At 36.0% G+C, this 22,123-nt stretch overlaps 1 protein-coding gene across 1 annotated transcript; it reads right to left on the bottom strand.

Moving 5' to 3' along the window:
- Positions 1-1,490: 1,490 nt before the first annotated feature.
- Positions 1,491-21,802, bottom strand: LOC132641498 (probable AMP deaminase). Its single transcript, XM_060358522.1, has 20 exons — positions 21,275-21,802; positions 18,953-19,107; positions 17,794-17,995; positions 16,884-17,062; positions 16,698-16,749; positions 16,450-16,577; positions 16,158-16,337; positions 15,982-16,049; positions 15,716-15,858; positions 14,782-14,843; positions 9,801-9,914; positions 9,035-9,175; positions 7,931-8,083; positions 6,590-6,643; positions 6,403-6,513; positions 5,409-5,582; positions 3,070-3,150; positions 2,238-2,336; positions 1,947-2,065; positions 1,491-1,846 (listed from the first exon to the last, which is right to left on the bottom strand). Exons 1-19 carry the CDS (start codon positions 21,714-21,716, stop codon positions 1,997-1,999), a joined length of 2,607 nt encoding a protein of 868 aa, XP_060214505.1. The 5' UTR covers positions 21,717-21,802; the 3' UTR covers positions 1,491-1,846; positions 1,947-1,996.
- Between the last annotated feature and the right edge of the window lie 321 nt (positions 21,803-22,123).

Consider the following 22,123-nt stretch of genomic DNA (forward strand, 5'->3'; position numbering starts at 1 on the left):
ATCAGATAGATTATGAAGCAAGTCAAGAATGTACTTGACGTGATTTTAACAATATAATATGGTGATGATGTAACTCTATCTAAGGAATGAAGATGTAGATTATCAGCCAGGTCGTTTGACAGATCTGATCACAAACATAGTACCAACCTCAAGATATGATAAGTTGGTATATACAAGATCAGAGTACATCATCTTCAAGAATTATGTGATGCTTTAATCAAGAGGAGCAAATACGCGTTGTACTTATTTTTCCTTGACCAAGGTTTTGTCCCATTTGGGTTTTCCTGGCAAGGTTTTTAATGAGACAACTCTCAAAGCGTATTACTAAATATGTGTACTCTTTTTTCCTTCATTAGGACTTTTTCCCACAGGATTTTTTCTAATAAGGTTTTAACGAGGCACATCATCTAATTAATGAACATCCAAGGGGGAGTATTGTAAATATTTTTGTATGTCAATTAATAACTTGGAAAGCAAGGAAGTTTCTTGGTCACCAAGTAAATTACTTGGCCACCAAGTTCACTAAACTTGGCCATCAAGAATTTCCTATTATAAATAGGAAGTTCATTATAAAATATCTCTCTCACCCAACTTTTTTGACTATATCTCGTGTCGTGTACTTTTAATATTATTTCATAACATACAACTAATTATACCAATAATTTTATGAGTATATAATATAATATGAGATGTATATTACTAACTGTTACGAAATGTACTGCTACAATTTTATAAATATTGTCCATTTATGTTTTCTTCCCTTTTGTATTGCCCTGCTATTTAGCGTTGGAAAGTATTTAACAATTTCCCCAGTCTCATTGACATTTTCCCCCTAATTTTTTTTTCAGTTCAGTCTCAATTTGCAATCTTTTATTCAAGAATATTGATTAAAAAAGTGGCACATAATCCACTTATCTTTGAATATATAAAATCCAACATAACCAATCTCATATTTTTCTCGGAGGGCCAAAAGTTACTTCATCTATCATAAAGTGAACGAGAAGAATTACGATGACCTGATTATCATATCTCTAGCTGATGCAAGTGAAATTCGATCGAGTTTCATACACAGTTACATTCCACAAACATTTATTTAGTAGATGGAAATGGAATTTAAGTCAACACATTCCAAAGACTGACAATAAAGTTGATTTGATCAGAGAATTATTAAGTGTGGCAGGACAAATTAGTTTTCATTAGATTGGTATGAAATTTAAGACATCTTTATCAATCGTACGAAAAAATAACTAAAACACACTCTTATCATGTCAACAAATGAAAACTAAAATCTTTCGAGTCGCATATATTTATTTCGTTCCCACTTGTAAATATTCTCCATCTTTGTTTTAAAAGAAACCATAGAGTCTAGTATATACTCGATTGTCTTTTACAAATTTCTGCGACTTGGTTCTTTTTTCATAATTTCTTTTAATTAGTGAAAATCCCAACTTCTTAACACTACTTGCACCGAAACTACAGTAATAATAGTCTCATTAAAGCAATGTAGATGCTTAAAATGCCATAATGAAAGAGAATAAAAAGCATGATGGTTCAACCAAGACATTATAGGGTAAAAGCTGCTCCAGCTAGTATAAGCCTGGTATTACTACATATCGCAGCAATAAGCCAGATACATTCTTTTGATTGCCTGAACCTCAATAGTATAGATTTAATAGGACTAGAAATGAAGGCACTAAATACGCACCATGATGGTGATCACTCATCAGACCAGACTCCCAAAAGCAAACTTGCTTCCACCGAGGTATAAATTAAGCAGCAATATTAATGGAACCGCGTCCTCATTGCTATTAAACCTTGCCACTGTAGGAGCCTCACTTCTGGCTATCTGTGCAAGCACATGAAAACAGTGAGCAAGGCCTCACTCCAACACACACACACTTTTCTTTATTTTTGTGGAACAATCTGGCGAAGAAAAAGGATGATACCTGAATCATGATGTGCCTCAGTGAGATAAAGATCGTTGATAACATTTTGATCAATGTTCTACATCTTCAGGCAGGATTGCTTTTCCTCTATAAACATACTGCATCTCTTCCGTCCATGTCTGCAGTACATCAGGCGTCATTTCATTAAATTACATTGTTGCTATAGTACAGACTATGGTGCAATTAGTTACTCTGATTTTCTATAGCAGGAACTTTCACGGAACACTAACATCTTTCGAGTGTTATCATCTTAGCAGGAGAAAGGACAAAAGGGAACCCAAGGAAGCTTACCTCATGTCTGAAGGAAATCCTCAAATTGGGTACATTTGTCTTGTGAATATCGTTTCCTTGAGGGCCTCTCTTATAGTATTTACTGCCGTGCCAATGCATCTGCAACATTTATGATAGGAAGTAAATTAGCATTGGTGTTACAAAGTGCTCTCCAGAATACCCCTTACCCAAACCTCTTTTTCATCATATGTTTGAACGCACTAAGTTTAATGCTTCCATTAACCTCTAAGCCTATGTTGCTTGATTTACAATCACCTTCAACATCCGGGCTAGGAAAATAACATACAAGTTTCTCAGAGATGTGATATTTAACACAAGTGGAATCAAAATGAAGTCATTAATATTACTCTGTAGCGTTCAAGCACCAGAATTACTAAACCCCCCCCCCCCCCCCCCTAACTCTCCAACAGAAGTAAGAATGCGTTAAGGGATCAAAAGTGATACATCTATTAAAAGGCCAGACTGATACAGCAAGTATGTTCATCTTCTCCTTGCCAATTTTCATATGTAGCGAATAAAACCTTGAGATGCATATTTCTATTAAGATGAAATGTAGGACTATTTGGAGCCGATAGTTGGATGTAAGAGGTGAGGGAAGAAGACAATCAAAAATTACACTTTTTCCAAACAAAAATCCATTCCCAATCTTTTGGAATACAAGTTCAACTAAAAAATTTCAGTCTCTGATGTGAAAGAACTAACCTATGAGAAACCACGGCTATAAAGTGTAGTAAATTTGCGATTTTTCAACCAAAGAATCATCACTTAGGCCACACAGAAGATCTTTAAAAGAGTTGCGTATAAATCAGGCCTGAATGCAGTAATTGCTCACCTTGTCTGCATGCTTGAACCCTGACTGATAGACCGAATTCCTAGCTATCTCACAAAGGTCACAAGAACTCAGCTTCCATACCTGAAAAATAAAAGTTGGTTAAGGACACATTGTCATTACTACTATATATAAGGGACAATCAAAGGGCTTTTGTAGTCCTCACAAAAATTTCCAACATATTCTCAAACTTTTCTATTAATTACTTTTAGGTCTTGACATTATTTTCTAAAGTCAAATTTACTTTTTGTCCTTAAATATGGTCTACTTTTCAAAAGCTACTCAATTTTTGTAGTTCTCACAAAAATATTTTTTGTCCATTTTACCCCTATTTGAAGTTTTAATGATCTTGCAAGTTCTCACCCATTTTGGCAAATTTGATTAATTATATGGGCCTCTTAAATATTATAAGGAGTGATGATGTGACGGAAAATGTGATAGTGACCCCACAAAAGACCTATTTATTCAACAAAATTTAAAATTGATCAAAAGTTTGTTGTCTTTCTTTTATTCGAAAATGGTTATTAAGCTTGTGTCAAATTATCTTCTTTTTTTTAAATAAATTTATTATGGACAAGTAAAAAAGTTATTAAACTAAAAAATATTTTTTATATATAGCTAAAAATGTTTGAAAAAAACAATTTAAAAATTAGAGTTTAACTCTCCAAATAAAAATAATATTAAATAATAATGAATATGATTTTTCACATTTTTTAATATTGCAATGTTCTACAAGAGATAGGATAACCAATGTTTTATATAATTTAGGAGAAAATGGTTAAGTTAAACATGAAATACTAATGTTCCTTATATGTTTAAGAAATTACAATATAGATTTCCGTAAAAAGTAACTTAAATTAAGAAAAAGTAAAAAATACATCATTTCTTAATATGAATTTTTTAAGGAAAAGGAAAGATTAAAGTAAGAAAAACAAATGATTTCCTTAAGGTTTCAATTCTTTTAGTATGATTTAATCTGAAGGAACATCTATAAAAGTATTTTTCCATATCAAGACTTTTAATTATTTAATTTAAAATGCTATCTTATTTATAAATTAACTTCATTGACGTCATCATACAATAATTTGTAGCATCAAGTAATTTCGATATTACTTAGATACTGTAATCGTTTTTGCAAAAACTGAGTTTGCCAATATAAGTTTAATTGAAAAAAAAAAATGAAGTTAATCCAACATAAGGTAAAAGACTTCACTCTCAAAAACTTTCACTAAAATAATACTATATAAGTGAGGATCCATGAGTTTTGTAGTCCTCACATCTTAAGAACTGTCAGATTTGCCCTTGTATTGGCCTTTATTTGCATGGCTATCATGTATGTGTTTTGGTAAATTTTTGAAAGTTTGATGGCAATTATAAAAGGCAACAAAGGTGGTGTCAAAGAAGCAACAAACAATTGACAAATGTCCTTGAATTCTTTCCAAAAGTTTGCTTAGGGTCCACATATTACTCTACTACATGCACATATTTTCTGTTTTTTCCCAATTTCCATAATTCTACATTTTCACTGTTCTTTATTTTTCTGTTTTATATTTTTTTAAGTTGCAGCCATAATCTAAGAAGGATTCAAGCCTTTTCATTATATATTTGCTCAATTGGCCCGATGCAATGAATTTTTGCGTACCTCTCATTTAAAAATATAGAGCAAGAGATAGGATTATATATCTAAAATTATATAAATGTTATATTTATGTACTAATATAGTCACTCTATATTTGCACCCATGGTGAAATGACTAAATCTATCTCTATGACCCAAACTATTTTAATATTAAGAAATAACCCAAAATGTATTTATTGGGCATTTCTTTAGGCTACTATTTATTGTTCAACACACATGTTATATGTTTGCTCAATGTTAAGCTATGTCATAATCTAATGAATTTTTTTAAATGTTACAAAGAAACTTTGCCTTGTCCGGCATAAATTCTGTAGGATTTAAGTTATCCGGCATAACTTCATTTCTACAAAACTTATGCGGATAAGGCAAAATTTCTTTAAACTTATGCCGAGCGAATTAGTTACTACACAACTTATGCCGGATAACTTCATTTATGCTGGCCTTGCGAACTTTTTTTTTTTTACTTTGCTGGGGATTAAACTCAGAATCTCTGATTTCGTAGACCAGCGAATAAGGTTATTTTGACCCAAAAATTTTCATTAAATGAGAAGCAGGGGCAAAAATTAAAGACCAAATTTGAGGGACAAAAATCAAAGACCAGTCCATATGAAGGGCAATCCGCGCAAAAAATTATTGTTTTGATATTTTGGGTTTCCTCCAGCAACTAGTTCTACTGATTGGAATAAAAAGAAAAATCGACTAACCTTAGCTGCAACACTGTATTCTTCCACGAGGGGCTCCTTTGTCAAGTGAATTTGCAAGGGGTCATCACTAGAGAGTGAGACATTCATGCCACGATGGAAGAACATAAGGAATGGGTTCCGATTATAGTCAAGGAAAAGTGAATTATTGCTCAGGGGAGACATTGCCAGTCCAACCTGAATAGTTATACAGAACAGTGGCAATAAAGTGAATAAACAGGAAAACAAAGGGGAGCGAGCGAGAGTGCTAGAGTGTGGCACATAATATACAAATAAGGATGACTTCAGAGGAATATTCCATAGAAAAATATGATGCGTCTCAGCATAGCTCAACATTACAAATATAACATGATAATAAATCAAATCATCATCAGGACCAAATTTCTGGGAAGTTTTTTGTACATATGAAGCACACTGCATATTGAAGAAATAAAATTTAGTTGAATTGCACTAGTGCCGCCATCTTAGTGTATATCAATAAAAATAATAGATTTGTTTAAAAAAATAGAGAAATATGATGAAGATAGGTCCCAGGCCAAAGCTAGATGCAGCACTTCTGGGGAATGTTTAACAAAGTGAACATGCAAAATAGCAAGAACAGTAAGGAGCAATTCTTGAGAAACATTTTCTATTTCAATGTCCAAGGGTATTGGCACATGGCGCACTAGTGATCTAGACTTGTTTACTCTATATAATTTACCCATAAGTTTTTCTTCTCCTCTTTCCTCGTGATGTTTCTTAATCCAGTGTGTGAATTCCTCTTTTACACCCTCTTAAGTTTTGAAATATAATCATATCAGCGAGGCCTCATAAACTTTAATAAGCATCCAATAGGTCATTACAACCTTTCCACTGTATGCATTCGTAAGTACAATCTTCCTTGGACCAGCCTAAATGATTTAATAATGTCATCTAATTGCAGGGAATTTCAAAATAGATCTAAACAATGCTCACTGCATCTATCAGTTAATGAGATAAAGGTTATTAAGAGAGACACCTGTGCAAGGTAGTAAAGATAATGCAGTACAGGACTCTTCCGCAAATTGATGCCATGAGAAATGTTATGACATAAAAGAAACCCAGCAGCTAAATGATCAACATCACCCGCCTGCATGAACTTGAGAACATAAATTTCGCGCACTTATATTTTGCTAACAGAAAGATCACCAGAAGTGAACACCAACCTCCCCACAGTGTGGTCTTAATCTGATTGTTCGCAACCCTTTTGATTCCCGAAGCTGACATAAGAAATAATAAATACATAAGATATAGTCTTACGCTTAGGAAAGAGAGACAACAGTCCACACAATCTTGCGGAAAAGATGTCCTCTCCGTTACAAAGAAAAAATAGGGCAGCAGTAGACAGGAAGAAGCTCAAGTATGCTAGCAAACATAAACAATGAAAGAGGTTGATAAACATCATATGAAAAACTCGTAAGCATGTTCTTCAAAAGTGGCTCATGCCCCAGCAAGCCACCCCAACCCTACCGCCAAAGGTTGACTTTACTAAACAAGCAAGAAAGGCTCTTTCTATCTTATTAGTCAAGCGCTAACTCCTTTATTTTTCAGCTCTCAACTCTTCAGCTGCTGGCGAAGATCGTCTAGGGGTGGAAATTGTGGCACACGAACAAATTTCTTGGGCGTGGGGCAGTAAAAATTCTTGTAGAACTCACGTGCAGGACACTTTTGGTCCAAGGCCCTCGACCACTGGTATCTTTGTTGTATAGCCCGTTATTTAGGATAGAGCTTTGCCTAGGCTCCTACTCTTTGTTCAGTTAATGAACAACCAACTTTAGTTTCAAACATGATTGAAATTCTTTACCATGACAGTTAGTCCAGCCAATAAAACTATATAAACACCTTCGGCACTATCAATTTAACGACCTTGAACATTTATTCTTTTATTGTTTTTTCATAACCAAGAAAACCCTGAGGGCTACTGGCCACGGTTTGAAACTCAGTGGATAACGTGCCGCCCATTTTCTACCCTTCTCCACTAAAATATCAAGCTTTAGTCTACGGCAAGAAGTCGAACCGCGACGTCTTGAACATTAATTCTTTTTATTGGGAAGGAACAAATTAAGACAGAGAATAGTTTGCTCATGGACAAATTTGGTAACAGAGAGAAGAAGAATGAGAAAAGAGGAGAATAAAAGGACAAAGTATGCAGGTAACGCAGAGTGACCATCTGGGTATAGAAACGGTCTGTACATGCATTCCCTAAATGTCTTCGCCAAATTCAATTCAATTTTCCTTTCGTTAATTTCTCGAGTTTTCGACAAGAAGTTTAGGTCTTGATTAAGTTTATTGAATGGGATTAAGTCTGCATATGCTCCATCGCCATCCCTAGGACAGTCACTTTCTTCAGTTCCGACTTTCGAGTTCAAGGTTCTTCAATTAAACCACACCCACTGTAAAGATAATTTTCTCCAGAACAAAATTAGGCAGCCAAGGAGGACAAACTTTGATGAATATGTAGCACATTTAAGTACTGCTAATATTTGGAGTCGTGAAGCACCACTGACCTTGTTGAGTGTATACAAGTTTGCATAACAGTAATAAGCATAATAAGAAAATGCTGGATTGAACTGATTTGTCCATTCATCTGGCTTCGGCATGTGCTTGGTAGGACGTCTCTCTGGTTTACTTTCATCATCTACCATGTCAAAACCTACTACCTGTCATCGAAATTATAGAACTTTAGGCTCCTTCAATTGACTAAGAATTTCCAATGGTATGCATGCACAGAATGCATTGAAAAAATTGGTTCTTATATGATGGCATTCTAGCAGTGAAATAACAAGAAACATGGAAAACAGTGGCCTTCAATAGAGAATAACCTACACATAAAAGAAGATCTTACAGTGCATGTCACAGAAACTCAAGACAGCAATTACTGGCTTATTTTAATTTAAGGGTAGAAGTCCTAGAAGACAACAAAGGCAATTAAATGTAGAAGTTTCTGAAAAACTTGTTAGATAGGAACACTGTAATTTAAGTAATTAACTTGATCGACCAATAATGCTTGAACTTTTCCTATTTATAGGACTGTAAGAAAAAGTGTCACGTGAAAATCAGTAGTTTCCAGACCATCCCTAAAGGACCCGTTTAGTATTTATTCTAATCAATGCATCATGGATGATGTCATGGCTATCTTAAACTGAGCACTTTACCAACGCGTTTTAGGTAATTGCCACAACATAAATTTGGGCATATGAGATGCATGTAGACTTATACAAAGAAATAGAAATCACAGAGAACCACATAATTCATCTAGGAAAACTATAAATTACATATATGTAATTCCAAAGCTGCACTTGTTAAACATGCTTGTTCCCAAGATTGAAATTGTAAGGCCATACAGTGCTGCATTAAGCCCTTATGGATTTCTTTCAGGTCTATATCAGATATTATCTTGGACAAACTTCATGTAAAACCATTTGTAGCAGATCAGAACAAAAACATAAAGATAAAAGTAAGAAATGAGGGGCAAAGGAAATTCTGTTTTTTGGTAGCACAAAATTGAAATTGACAAAGATTTAAAAAGAGAAATCAGAAAATTTCAAAATATAGCTACGGTGTTAATGGTAAACAACATAACTACAGAAGATAAAAAAAGGGCACTTAACCTGCATTAAGAACAGATGCAAATGAGGATGAGACTTTGGATCAACTGTGACTTCAAATAGTGGAATGAACACATTATCTAGAATATTCTGGAAGGAGGTGACAGTTCCCATACTCTTGTAGATATTGTATAACCGTGGGAGCTGCAAAAAGTAAAAGTGAGAAATGCATCGTATATCCATAAGCAAATATACTGACATAATCACTGAAAGGATCTAAATTGTCCAGGAGAATTGATTATGTGATTAAATATTCCCTTTATGTAGAACTTAGAAACTGCTGCACAGAAAACACAAGCCTATTGCAACCACAATACTCAGCCAGCTACACTTGGTAATGAAAGTGGAGAAGAATGGCCAATAGTGGGGAGTGATAGATCATGAAAGAAAAAGCTTCTGAAGTAAAATTGTCATGGTAATGCCAAGCAAGTCAAGAAAAGTTTGAACTTAGGGTTAAAAACATCATATTCCATCAAGCACATTGTGACCCAATCAATGGTGAATAATATTGTTCTATACAACTTTCAAAACTTTTGACAAATTCAAATACATTTGAACTATCCAAAATTTAAAATTTTGATTTAATATTTTCACTATAAAATAACTATTTAATATTCACTCATGACTTTAATATTTTCTTCCACAACTGCTTGTAGAATAAACATGTCAAATTAACATCTTAAGCTCCGCCTACAGCCAAATACTACAATATAAAATTAAAAGAAGGGAGTAATTTACAAGAATATTACATTATCAGCATTATACCCACCTGAATCAACCATACTGCATTTTGGCTATATAGTTCATTGTTCACAAACCAGCTAGCCAGTGTATCCCATTCGCTTTGTTTCCTTCCATAGATGGAGATTCTGTATTCAGCCAACTGAAAAAGACGAAAGGATAATGTCATACATTATTATGGCGAATTATCACCATACTGAACTATGAAAATAGTACTCGCAAATAAGGTATACAATACAATCAGACAGCCTAGAGTAGACAACCTGGGAGACGATGCTAGTGTGATAGCTACATGTTATCTTAGAGTGTTATTTAAGTATCCATGGTCCTATTGGAAGCAGTTATCGCTCTTGAGGGCTATAAACTGCCTAAGCCCATCAAGCGATTAGCTCACAAGTTGCAAGAACTACTGGCACATGCAGCAAGCAATCGTAAGATACAAATAAGCACCCAAGTGTGTTCCTAGCGGTCAACAAAACGGGAATGGACCATGAAAGCCAGGACTCAGACACCAGCAGAAGCCCCCCCAAAAAAAAGAGAGAGAGAAGAAAGAAATAGTAGTTAGGTGATTTCTACCCATCTTTCTAAACCTCAGTGGATAGAGTTATTTGATTCTTGTGCTGGTGCGATGTAGACGGTAGCCTGACCACCCCATTATCAAAAAAATCTTAAGATACAAACAAAACCCAAAGATTTTTCTAATAAAAAAACAAAAGTTTCCAATCAGCAAGAAGCTCCACTAAAGTCCCCGGAAAAACAAGAACTTGCACATCAACAGAATGACAATCATGAATCTGGTGCTTCTGAGTAGAGCAACTGAGCAACAAAGTTACAGACTTTGATAACAGAACCAATTTCTCATGAAAGGCTTATCATTGCAAAGAGATAAAGACTGGAGCAAATATTCAGTCAGCAATAGTCATATATTGGCATGTTGTAGGTCATTTCCGAAAAAGAAGCCATTTGTGTCAAATTCTCCCTATCCCGAGTTAATAATGCTAATTTAACTTTGACAGACAACTTGTTTTCAAGTTTGGTCATCGAATCCATTCAACAATTTGTTGTTAGATGTGGGAATCACACTTCACTAAGGCAGAACTGCAGCAGTTTGGGCTCTTGCAAATGTTAAGCTCTTATTAGCTCAAGTTCAAACCAAGACAATCAGAGCACAAATGGTATTGACAATTGGCGGTATTCTTTCAAAACCAATCAAAGTAAACTCTCCCATATACAAGGTCCAGCAAAGTAAAGTTTTTTAGTAGTCTCACAACATTTAATATAATATACTTTATTCAGCAAGAAGAAAGCAGAGTTGATCATTGTTCAATTATTTCAGGGAAATTGGGACAACAACTGAATGACCAAAATGGCGTTATGTTCAGTTTGGTTTTGAATTAAAGGTTTTGGCTATTTGTTTCAGTTCCTATTTGGCATAATATTACTGAACTGACTGAAGGTAAGTCAAAAATTGCTTTTCAGAAAATAAACATGTTTCATGTTAGGAAAACATGAGTTGCAAATGCTTAAGTCGTCATATGACCCACTACTTTTTCAACTTTTAAAATCCCATCACCCCTTCCCCTGCCCAGCGTTGATCCCAGATCCTTTTACAGTCCGCAACTCCCATTCCTCTTGCATTTTGTCATCATTTTTCCCAGTTGTTACTATGTTTCTCTTAGCCACCACTCACCCCCACCATTTTTACACTTACATTCCATTTCCTTGGCCCACACTGTAGACTCCATTCAAGCCCCTTCAATGGGCCAGGCTTTCCCAGTAGATTCAATTTTGCCTCAATGCAATAATGGTGTTACACTGGATTGCATTTTTCTTTTATTTGAGTGAGCGAGCTCAAATTAAATTTAATTACTCAAAAAAAGAGATAATATGTTTGTTTAAAAAATAAACCGGATCGACATGTCTTCAGTAGCTCACAGTTTTCAATTCTGTGGACTGAACAATCCAGAAACTTTTCCAAATGCGCACACTTATACAAGCTGACAGAACAAAATTAGCATGTCTTCTATATTATCCCAGATCCATCCTTCTCGAGTTTATGAACACCTAGAACCCTAGAATTGTAAAACAAACTCCCTCCCAGTTCAAAATAAGTGTCCACTTCCACTTAGCCTTTAGCACACACCTTAAGAAAATACTAACTCCCCTATTAACTTGACACATTGGGATCTGGTCACTTAGCACTTAAGGGCAAATCTGGAAAAAAAAGTTAAATCCTTCTTGAATTAAGTGGACACTTATTTTGAACCAAAATAAAAAGGCTAACTGGAAACTTATTGTGAACAGGAGGGAGTATCTGATTTCATTCAATTATTTCATTTCAAGTACCAAAAAACTTCAGAGGAAACAAGAGAAGATTTGATTAAACAAATGGAGTTTGTTGATCTACCAAGATTCTTCCTTTTGAATGACTTAAAAGATACCATATTACTCAGGATAAGTGATCAGTTCCCCAATATATTTCAAGTGCAGAAAGCTCGTCATCTCCATCACCAACTTCTTCAACTTAAGGGTCAACATCATTTAGACATCCCTTTTAGTTTGCTTTTGGCATACTTCAATTTGGATTGTACACTTCTCAATATTCCTTTGCTTCTTTTTTTTTTTTGATTAAGCACCGGGTGTCCGAGGCTCTTTGAGCCCCGACTAATCCCGGGGGTGCACAGGCCCTCGGCAAGGAGTTTCCCGCAAGTGGACCACGGGTAATTCAGGGTTTTACCCAGTCCGATGGCCCTCAGAAATTGTTTGCACCCAGTGGGTTTCGAACTTGAGACCTTGAAAGGGAGCACCCCAAGGCTCAAGCCAATTGCCACCAGGCCAACCCCTGAGGGTTTATTCTTTTGCTTCTTATCACCTCACATTAGTATAAAGCTCTAGCAAATGTTCCCATTTACAAGGTGAAATCCTACGCTTGATGTTGGCGGCTTGAGATGACAAATAAGAACAGCCCAACCCAAATTCCACTAGATGTAGATTCAAATCCGCATCGCTGTCATTCTAAGTGGCTTCCCTAGTGCAGAAGCAGACAAGATCCTAAAAGTCAAGAAAGTTTTACAAAATGAGTCAACTCGACCATGCTAAGCACCAACAACTCATGATCAATGTTTTCAAGAGTGAAAATGCAAAAAATCGACAAGCCTCATGGAGCTAAAAGCGAGAAGTGATGCGCAAATTTACAAAAAATAAAAATTACCAAACAGATGAGAATTTAGTAACTACTACTTATAATTTATAACATCAAAATTGCAGGAACTTCATTAATTCAGACATTCCAGTGATCCCACCTACTCGAACTAATTATCAGTAAAAAAATGTAACTTCCACATAACTTCACTAGAAAAATCCTTTATCAGATTTCAATTAATTAACCATAGAAAAGAATTGATTTGCAATATCGACTTTCATATCCAATTGCATTAGGAACTGTACCAATAGTTAGCTTTAATTGCAAATGTCATTTTAAAGCTTTACAAAGAAGAGGTACTCAGATTTGCTCAAGGTGTTTTATGTGTGGACAAGAAACAGAGATCAATGGTCACCTGTTCCTACATTCAAAAACAGCTGTAAATCTGCGGAGCATGTTCTTATGTTTACTTGGAGTGAGTTGGGTCATGCCAAAGACCACTTTTGAACTTTTGAACAGCTGGAAAGGAATTGGAAAAAGAAGATCTAAGGAGAACTGGTGGGAGAATATACCAGCATGCATCTGGTGGACACTATGGAAAGAAAGAATGCAAGATGTTTTCATGATAATGGCTGCAGCACTCAAAAGATCAAGATGAAGTGCCTTAGTTTACTTTATTTTTGGTGTAAACAGGATATGGTGGGGGAAGTAGAATCTTTAGTTGATTTTATAGGACATCTGTAAGCTCTAGTTTTTTTTGTTGTTTCAGGGTAGTTTCAGCCTACCAAGGGATGTAAGATTATACCTCATCACCATATGATGAGTTTTTTGTGTGAATACAAAGTTACCTTTTACTCAAAAAAAAAAAAAAAAATCAGCGTGTTTATAATATCAGAGAACAAAAAATTGAGAACGGGGGAGAGGGTAGAGACTTCCTACCACTCAGATGGCAGAAGGCTCTATTTGTTCCTACTTTTGAGTTTTGACCCTTTTCTCATCTTTTTCATAGATGAAGGTAATGTCTAGACCAACATGCACACCTCCACTAATCCACCAGACAGACTGCTATAGCCCCTACAGGCACAAGTGTCAACCTGTCCACCAATGCAGAAGTAGATGGACTCACACTGAGTTTTGTAGCTTGAATTTGAACTGGATTTTTATGTTGTTACTCTAATGCCTCAACCACTCAACCATCCCTGGGACTCCTTTTTCATCTTTGAAAGTCAGACTCAAAGAAGCGATCACTTCTCACTCGGATGGCTTGGCACTTCACAAAAACAACATGCTTCTAAGATCGCTTAGCCTTACCGATGAAGCGGAAAACCTTTGCTTCGCATCTGTTGATGCTGCTCCTGAACAATGATCCACTTTCCTTCTTTTCTTAGGTTTCCTCCTAGGTTAGGTAGAATCTTGTAGTAGTACATCTTCTCACTCTCAATGTAAATTAAAATAACTTTAGCCCAACATGGGCAAGGATCAATTAGTTAGCTAACAAAGTTGATTTTGATAAGTAGCTAACAATGTTGATTTTGAGGTAGAAAGAGTTCAAAACTAACTAAAATTGCAATGCAGGGGACATATCTGAAAAATGAGGGGAAAAAGTTGTGACATATGACAGGAAGCCACATTAGTTTCCGCTATTTTAAGAGTTTACGGAGCTTCTAGGAAAAAATATATCTTATGCTTAAAAGTTATCGGAAATATTTAACAGCCACAGTGAATATATCAATTTTTCTAAATATTGTTAACAATCAATCAGTAAAATCGTATAAGAGAAAAACAATTACATCAAAATAATTTTTAAAAGAAGGAAAAAGAGAAGTAGAAGAAACTACTTCAAACATATTAATGTATGTTGTTTTACCTGGTATTTGCTTGCTTCAAGATCTTGCAAGACTTCCTTCGTGACTTCAGCCAAGAAGCGCCCTGAATAAGACAATATTTTGAAAACGAAGAAATATGTTTTATTGTTACCAAAACCACATCTAAGAAGCATATGAAACAGCAACAGATTTAAAGGTGGCAAACTGTCAGCAAGCATATACAGCGTTAACATGGAGCAAACCGAGTACATTTGACATTGGTCAGGATATCCCACAGATATAAAGAAGGTGATACTCCACAAGGACATGAAAGCTTGACAAGGTGCCATATACATCGTTATCCACTCAACCCAAGTACTACTTCCACTTCAAGCAAAGCTAACGAGAAATGAATAGGGTCTCCTAGTCAGTCTATTATCCCAATGGTCCTGAACCTATTATGTCGGTCCTTACTCCTTACACACTAAACAGCAAGTTTATGTATCTTGTGAGTCTGTGACATTGAGAGTAGAATATATATATTCATATACAGAAGGAAAGCAGATATTGCATATGCATGCTTTGTGCAGTTAAGTATATTTTCATATCTAGCTACTTCTGTTTTCTTTTTTTGCTTTTTGGTGAATATCCGGAACAATTATTAGAAGGTGTCATCAAGCGGCTGTCAACAACAAAAAAAAAAAAAAAAAAAAAAAAAAAAAGGACAGTTTTAACAGTGTAGTAACAGTTGCCTTGATGGAGGTTCCAAATAAAATAACACGCTACAGAGCTTTTTTAATTGAAACCTAAATTTAAGTTAACCACTGCAGAATGTGGTCAACTGAAACCAAAGAAAATTCAAACGTACGCTTTAATGACAGTTGTATTACAGGAGTTCTAAAATAAAATTGAAGAAAAGAAGTGAGAAACTTTGCTGTCGGTTGAAAAAACAGTACGGTAATTTACTATTAAAAGTTACATCTCCAAGGAACACACCTTGGATAAGGTTGTCTTGCTTTAGAAAGATTTCTCTGAGTCTGCTTTGTCCGCAAGGATTATATTTGAGATTGAATTTGTCAAACCGGTGAAATGTACTCTTATCAGCATGTACGTCCAAAAGATCAACATTAAGATCATACCTGCAAATAAAGTGCTTAGAAGGGAAAGAACAAATAGCAGACCTCCCACCCCAAGCACATATAGCAGAATATTAGAAGTTATGCAGAATAATGAAAGAGAGCAGGGGAAAGGTTGATGCAAACCCTGTCAAGTCCAAACTCTCAAAGACTTCCTTCAGTGTAAGATACTGTCCATCCCGAAATATGACTACCTGTTTTGCGAAGACTCCTGTGATTAAGACCAAAAAATAGGCATGCCTATACGCCCACAGAAATCTGCAAGTGAAAGCATCATTCCCTGGAAGTAATAAATTTCTTACCTCGTCAGGTTCTTTTCTCAGTTTCGACTTGATGAACCGCAGAAGATGCTTCTGATTCATGCAAGCAGAATGATGCACATGGGTGTCAACCTTTCTGATGTTGTAGAAATCACGATGAGGTGCACTCTTTTGAGCCAGAAATTCCCGGTCAGCATTTACTAGCAAATGGAGGCGAAATTTCTGTACAATATCAAGAAAATGCTATGAAAAACCAAGAGAATTAACAAATGGTACAATATCAAGAAAATGGTACAAATGGGGAATCAATGAGAATTGCCCAAAAAAACATTACCTCTTCGAGAAATCGCAAACGATGGTGACAGTAAGAACGAACATTTCCTACAGCCATTACTTTGAGGACATGGTGCATATCAGTGAAAAATGTTGTTGCGCTAGCAACAGGGAACAGCTCTTCAATATCTACAACATGCACGGTAGGACGTGAAGATCCCATTAGGAAGGCAGACGAAAGATAATGATGAAACAATGTCAGACTATTCCATTCAATCAAATGTGCTCCACTTTCTTAACCAAACTTACCGTTTTCACTGGCATAAACACGTACAACTCCATCTTCCATCTTAAAATGGTGCTGTGTCCAATCCAAGAAATATTATTATTAGAAATTGTGCTTGAGACAACATCCACACTTTGAGATACGGAGAATACGGCAGCCTAAAAATCAAACCCTTTATGGTCATAAATAACTTCAGAATCACAACTCACAGAAGTTGCTTCACATTGGCCAAAGCTAAATGGATCATGGTTCCTAGCCGACGCTTTTGATTCACTCGTAATCTCTTTCATCCATGGAGCAGTTTCTTCCCTGAAAACATACTTCTCTCTCAAATCTAAACATTCACGGATCATCTTCAGTACTTCTTCCTCCTCAACGTTCACAGGATCTGAGGAAAAATGATAGCAATAGAAAGAATAACTAAGTATGAATAAGATCACCATCACACAAAGACACTCCCTTAAATTTGAGAGATCTCACTACAGTAGTTTCCATTTCCCTCATTAATTTACCACATAATTTTTTGATTAGCGCCGGGTGTCCGAGTCTCTTTGAGCACCGACTAATCCCGGGGGTGCACAGGCCCTCGGCAAGGAGTTTCCCGCAAGTGCACCACGGGTAATTCAGGGTTTCCCCAGTCCGATGGCCCTCAGAAATTGTTTGCACCCAGCGGGTTTCGAACTTGAGACCTTGAAAGGGAGCACCCCAAGGCTCAAGTCAATTGCCACCAGGCCAACCCCTGAGGGTTTAATTTACCACATAATATTGCATGAGAATACATTGTAACAACCCGACCACCCCCTCCCTGTATTATGTTTTTGGGTTCCAAACAATGTAACAAATGTGCTTATGTTGCTTAAACTGTTTATGACTTATTGGTATGGTTGGGTTGAGCCCCGAGGAGGTCCGGCCTTGTTTGGATCAGTTTAGGATTGGAATACAGTGTTGGTGGACAGGACCTGGTGCAGCCGTGATCACAGAGAACAAGGCCGCAATCACGGAAAAGAGGAGTCAGGGAGAACTCGTGTGTGGAAAGGCTATGACTCATTTGTACTTCTAGATACTCCTGGGCTTAAACCTTAGTAGCTTATATATGCATCGCCAGCAGGGGCAAAATACCATGTGTTGTAGCTGGCAGGGGCAAAATGTTGTTGAATAAACTAGGATCATTTTCCACAATGTGCATAGATGCTCCGTCTACCTCTCCAACACCATGATCTATGTTAGATCTTGCCTCAGGTGCGACTGTTTTATGCTGAATATGAATACGACTTTCAGTTAAGGCAGAGATAGAAAATTCCTCTTCAGTTGGACCGGTATCCTACAAAGTAATGGGAGCAAAAGAAGTAACTTCATGAGCGTTTTCAGTTTAAAAATATCTAATTGTACTAATCTCAAAACCATAGTGGCTAGTGGGAGGATAGCAATCCAATGTAGCTGATCAATCTTTATTCACTAACCTGAACCAAACAATCTACCAAATCTGGTGAAATTAAAGACATGCAATTTAACATTTGATGAATCGAGATGAGTGAATCTAAATATCCATGGCAGGAGGAAATAACAAGTAGAACATCCGAAGCTTTGAGAAATTGGAGAGAATGCTAGGTTGACTGGAAGCAGCTCAAATAGCAATTTGGTCAAGATGACATATACCATATGCAGTCTTTTCTTTCTCTTCCTCTTGTATTCTTTTGGCAATATGGTAAACAATTTTCATCATGCATCAATGCACACATGCCACACAATAGAGAGATTGGTTTGACATTCTTATCTTTTTTCCTTTCTTATTTTAAACACATGAAACGCACCTGCAACAATACCTTAATCCAGTGGTTTAGACACAAACTTAAAGTTTTCGTACAAGACCAATGTTATATTCCTTGCATACTTGAAGGAGACTAGTCCAGTTTATTCTGAATACAGTCAGTGCCCCATTGGTGCTGTGGTTCTTTGTGAATAAAATGGAAAGTTCAAGTTGATTCTTTGTGAATAAAATTATAACCTATAAAAAACACTACTCCTATAAATCCAGTGAAGTGTCACATTACATTCATATACCTAGAATTCCAGGCTTGTTTAATCAACATAAAAATTGTCAGCTATTAAATATGTAAACGTCAAAAAGGCAGTAGGTGTAAGGAAGAGAACGTCAGATGAGATTACATCTAGATATGCATATATATATATATACACACACACACACAATTTAATTTTTTTTAAAAAAAGGCAGAGGCTTGTCAGAATTCACATTTGAGCATCCAGTTCAAAAATTTACATTATCGTAGGAGAAAACAACATCCTCTGCAGCAGTAGCAAACTCGCCTTTGTCCTCATTAGAGTTGCCAACACTTTCAAATGCACAATCACCTGGTTTCCCAGCAGTTTCCACTCGATTCAGCGGATTAAAGCTACTCACAACTCTTTCTTCACCTGAAATATGACAAAATTGGAATATATAATGAATATCTCACAGAATTCCCCTACATATTAGAAAACTAAAAAGACTACTGAAGCACATTATTAAGTATGAGAGAGAGAGAGAGAGAGGTGTTTCTACCTCCTAGCTTAAAGAAGCTACCTGTTACACTATCTAGGCAACAAAGCAAACTTCTGAGAATAGATTGTGTGACCGTCACATGCTCTTACAAGCAACACTTACCTCAGGGGAAAAAGAAAAAGGAGGAGCATGTGACCTTTATCTAACAGTCTACGTCTTATCTTTTCACCTTCTTACCTGGGCAGGAACCACCCAGTATTACATAATAGATGACTCAGATATTCAACTAAGCATCATCTAGGATCACTCTAGTTCTACAGTTATTAGACAAGGTACTTACATATTTTTTTTTAATCAATGTAGTAAGGTATATTGCCAGCACAAGGAGACCAATTATAAAGAGAAATTCAAATCTATACAGAACATAAGCTAGAGGTTATCGTAACTTTATGCCACAAGATTGTCTGTTAAAACCGACGGTAACAGCCCCAGAAGCACGAGACTAATGTGCCCGGTCCTGCTAGCATTTCACCGTCCTAGAATCCAAAATCCATAAAATTCAAATCTCGGATCATCCTCTATGAAACTTTTCAAGAAAAAACCTACTCCCTCCGTTTCAATTTGTGTAACCTATTTGACTGGGCACAAAGTTTAAGAAAGAAGAGAAAACTTTTAAACTTGTGGTTTTAGATGAGTCACATATATTTTCTGTGGCTATAGATCATTGTGTAAAGGTAAATTGTTTCCAAATATAGAAAGGGGTCATTATTTTTGGCACGGACTAATAAGGAAATAGGTTTACATAAATTGAAACGGAGGGAGTATAAGATAGCGTAAAATAAATACACCTACAGTGGAGATACTTTCCCTTTCCCTGACATAAGCTTTTTCAAAACATTTTCTACTATACACATGATGAGAATGAATGTTGAGCTGCTAAAGTCCAACACGTCCACAAGATGGACGTCGCAGAGATGCGGATGCTAAGATGGTGGTACGCTCATACAAGATTTATTTTTTCACAATTCTAATGTTCAATAAAAGTCAAGTTTTTTATATTCTTTTCTTTTTCTTAGAACATATTCAAAGCATCTGTTGCTACTGTTAGAAGTTAGAACTGCAGAATCCAGAAAAATCAGAGCTGGCATCTTGTTTTAGAAGTTACATATCTTTACAATCCTCACAATAAAACATACTCCCTCCGTCCCAATTTAAGTGTCTTACTTTTCTTTCTAGTCTGTCCCAAAAAGAGCGCCTCTTTCTATATTTAGTAAGTTGACGATTCAACTATGTGGCAAGTTTAAAACCACAAGATTCAAAGGACATTTTAGTACATTACGGATATCTTTAATTTAGGACCATATGATTCCAAAGTCTCTTTTTATTCCCTAAACTTTATGCCCAGTCAAACTAAGACACTTGAATTGGGACGGAGGGAGTAATATTTTTTTCCAGTTCAACAAATAATATGTTTTGTATCATTGTATTGTGAGGATTGTAAGGATCCATCATAAATTAACTAGTCTTAGCTGGCTATCAACCTTATCTGAGCTTAGGAATTGCAATTCAAGCAAGCTCACATAAGCTTAAGTATATAAGAGCAAAAAGTAAACAATTTTTTCCCTTTATTTCAATTTGTTTGTCTTACTTTCTTTTTTGTGGTCTGGCCCTTCCCCGGACCCCGCACTGAGCTGCCCTTTAATTGCTACTTTCCACGTGACATGTTTAAGGCCACAGTATTAAAGAGCATTTTGGTACACTCTACATATTTTAATTTAAGACCACAAGGACAGTTTGGCCATGAGAATTATTCACTTTAATTGGCCATGAAAATTCCAGATACAACTTGAATTTACATTTGGAATTTGAAACATGTATAACCTAGTTTTCACTTTTAGTACATTCAAACAACCAAATATTCTTGGCAGAAACTATAACCAAACAAAACTCCAACTTCAAAATTCCAAAATAAAGTGAATTTTTTTTTTTATATGTATGGCCAAACGCCTACTTAGCTGGCTATCAACCTTAGCCGGGCTTAGGAAATGCAATTCAAGCCAGCTCACATAAACTTAAGTATATAGCTCACAGTATTCTTACTTTTATTTAGAGGAGACGATGAACTGGAAGGAATCGAATTAAGCTTCTCCACAGAATTCGACGACGGCTGCCTCTCATTATTCATCCACTCATTAGATACAGTCACATTAGGCATAGACGAAGAAAGTAGTCTATAACTCCTCAACACATTACTATCATCATCATCGTCGTCGTCATCAATATTATCAACGTAGACAAAATTCCTAGTAGTTGTAATATTCTCATGAATCTCATCATCATCTTGCATCGACAAGTTGTAATCACCGTCAGCGTCGTCGTCTTGACGTTTGCGTTGGCGGAGTTTGATGAGTTTATCGAGGACTTGATCGACGCTGCGTTTGTGGAGATAGAAAGCGGAGATAGCCATAACGGATGCACCGAAAAGTGCAGCTATTGCTAGTTGCATTTCTGAAGCTGATGGAGATGATATCCATGGCTCCATTGGAGTTGATGTATGTAATGTGGGAGTTTTGCGTGCTTTTTTGGGTTTTATAGGGTTTCAGTCCCTAAAATGAGGTTTAAGTTTAACCCTTGCTTTTATTGGAGTGTGCTAATATTGGCTAGTGCCTAACTTGACTTGTGTTGTCTAGTATCGATTGGCCACATAACAAAATGTGTAATCGATTGGCCGCATAACAAAATGTAATCTCACACGAATAATTCACATAATTTAAACTATAGATAATAGCAATTTTGGTCCTTCTGTTATTAGTAAATTATGATTTTAGTTTTTGTAATACCTTATTAAGCATATTTAACTTTTAGACTGAATTTGTGTTTTTGGTCCCTTTTTGTAAGAAATATTTATTATTTAAACTATTTTTAGAACTATATTACCGTCAAATATAG

The sequence above is a fragment of the Lycium barbarum genome, chromosome 5 (genome assembly GCF_019175385.1).
Source record: "Lycium barbarum isolate Lr01 chromosome 5, ASM1917538v2, whole genome shotgun sequence".
Classification (NCBI taxonomy): Eukaryota; Viridiplantae; Streptophyta; class Magnoliopsida; order Solanales; family Solanaceae; genus Lycium; species Lycium barbarum.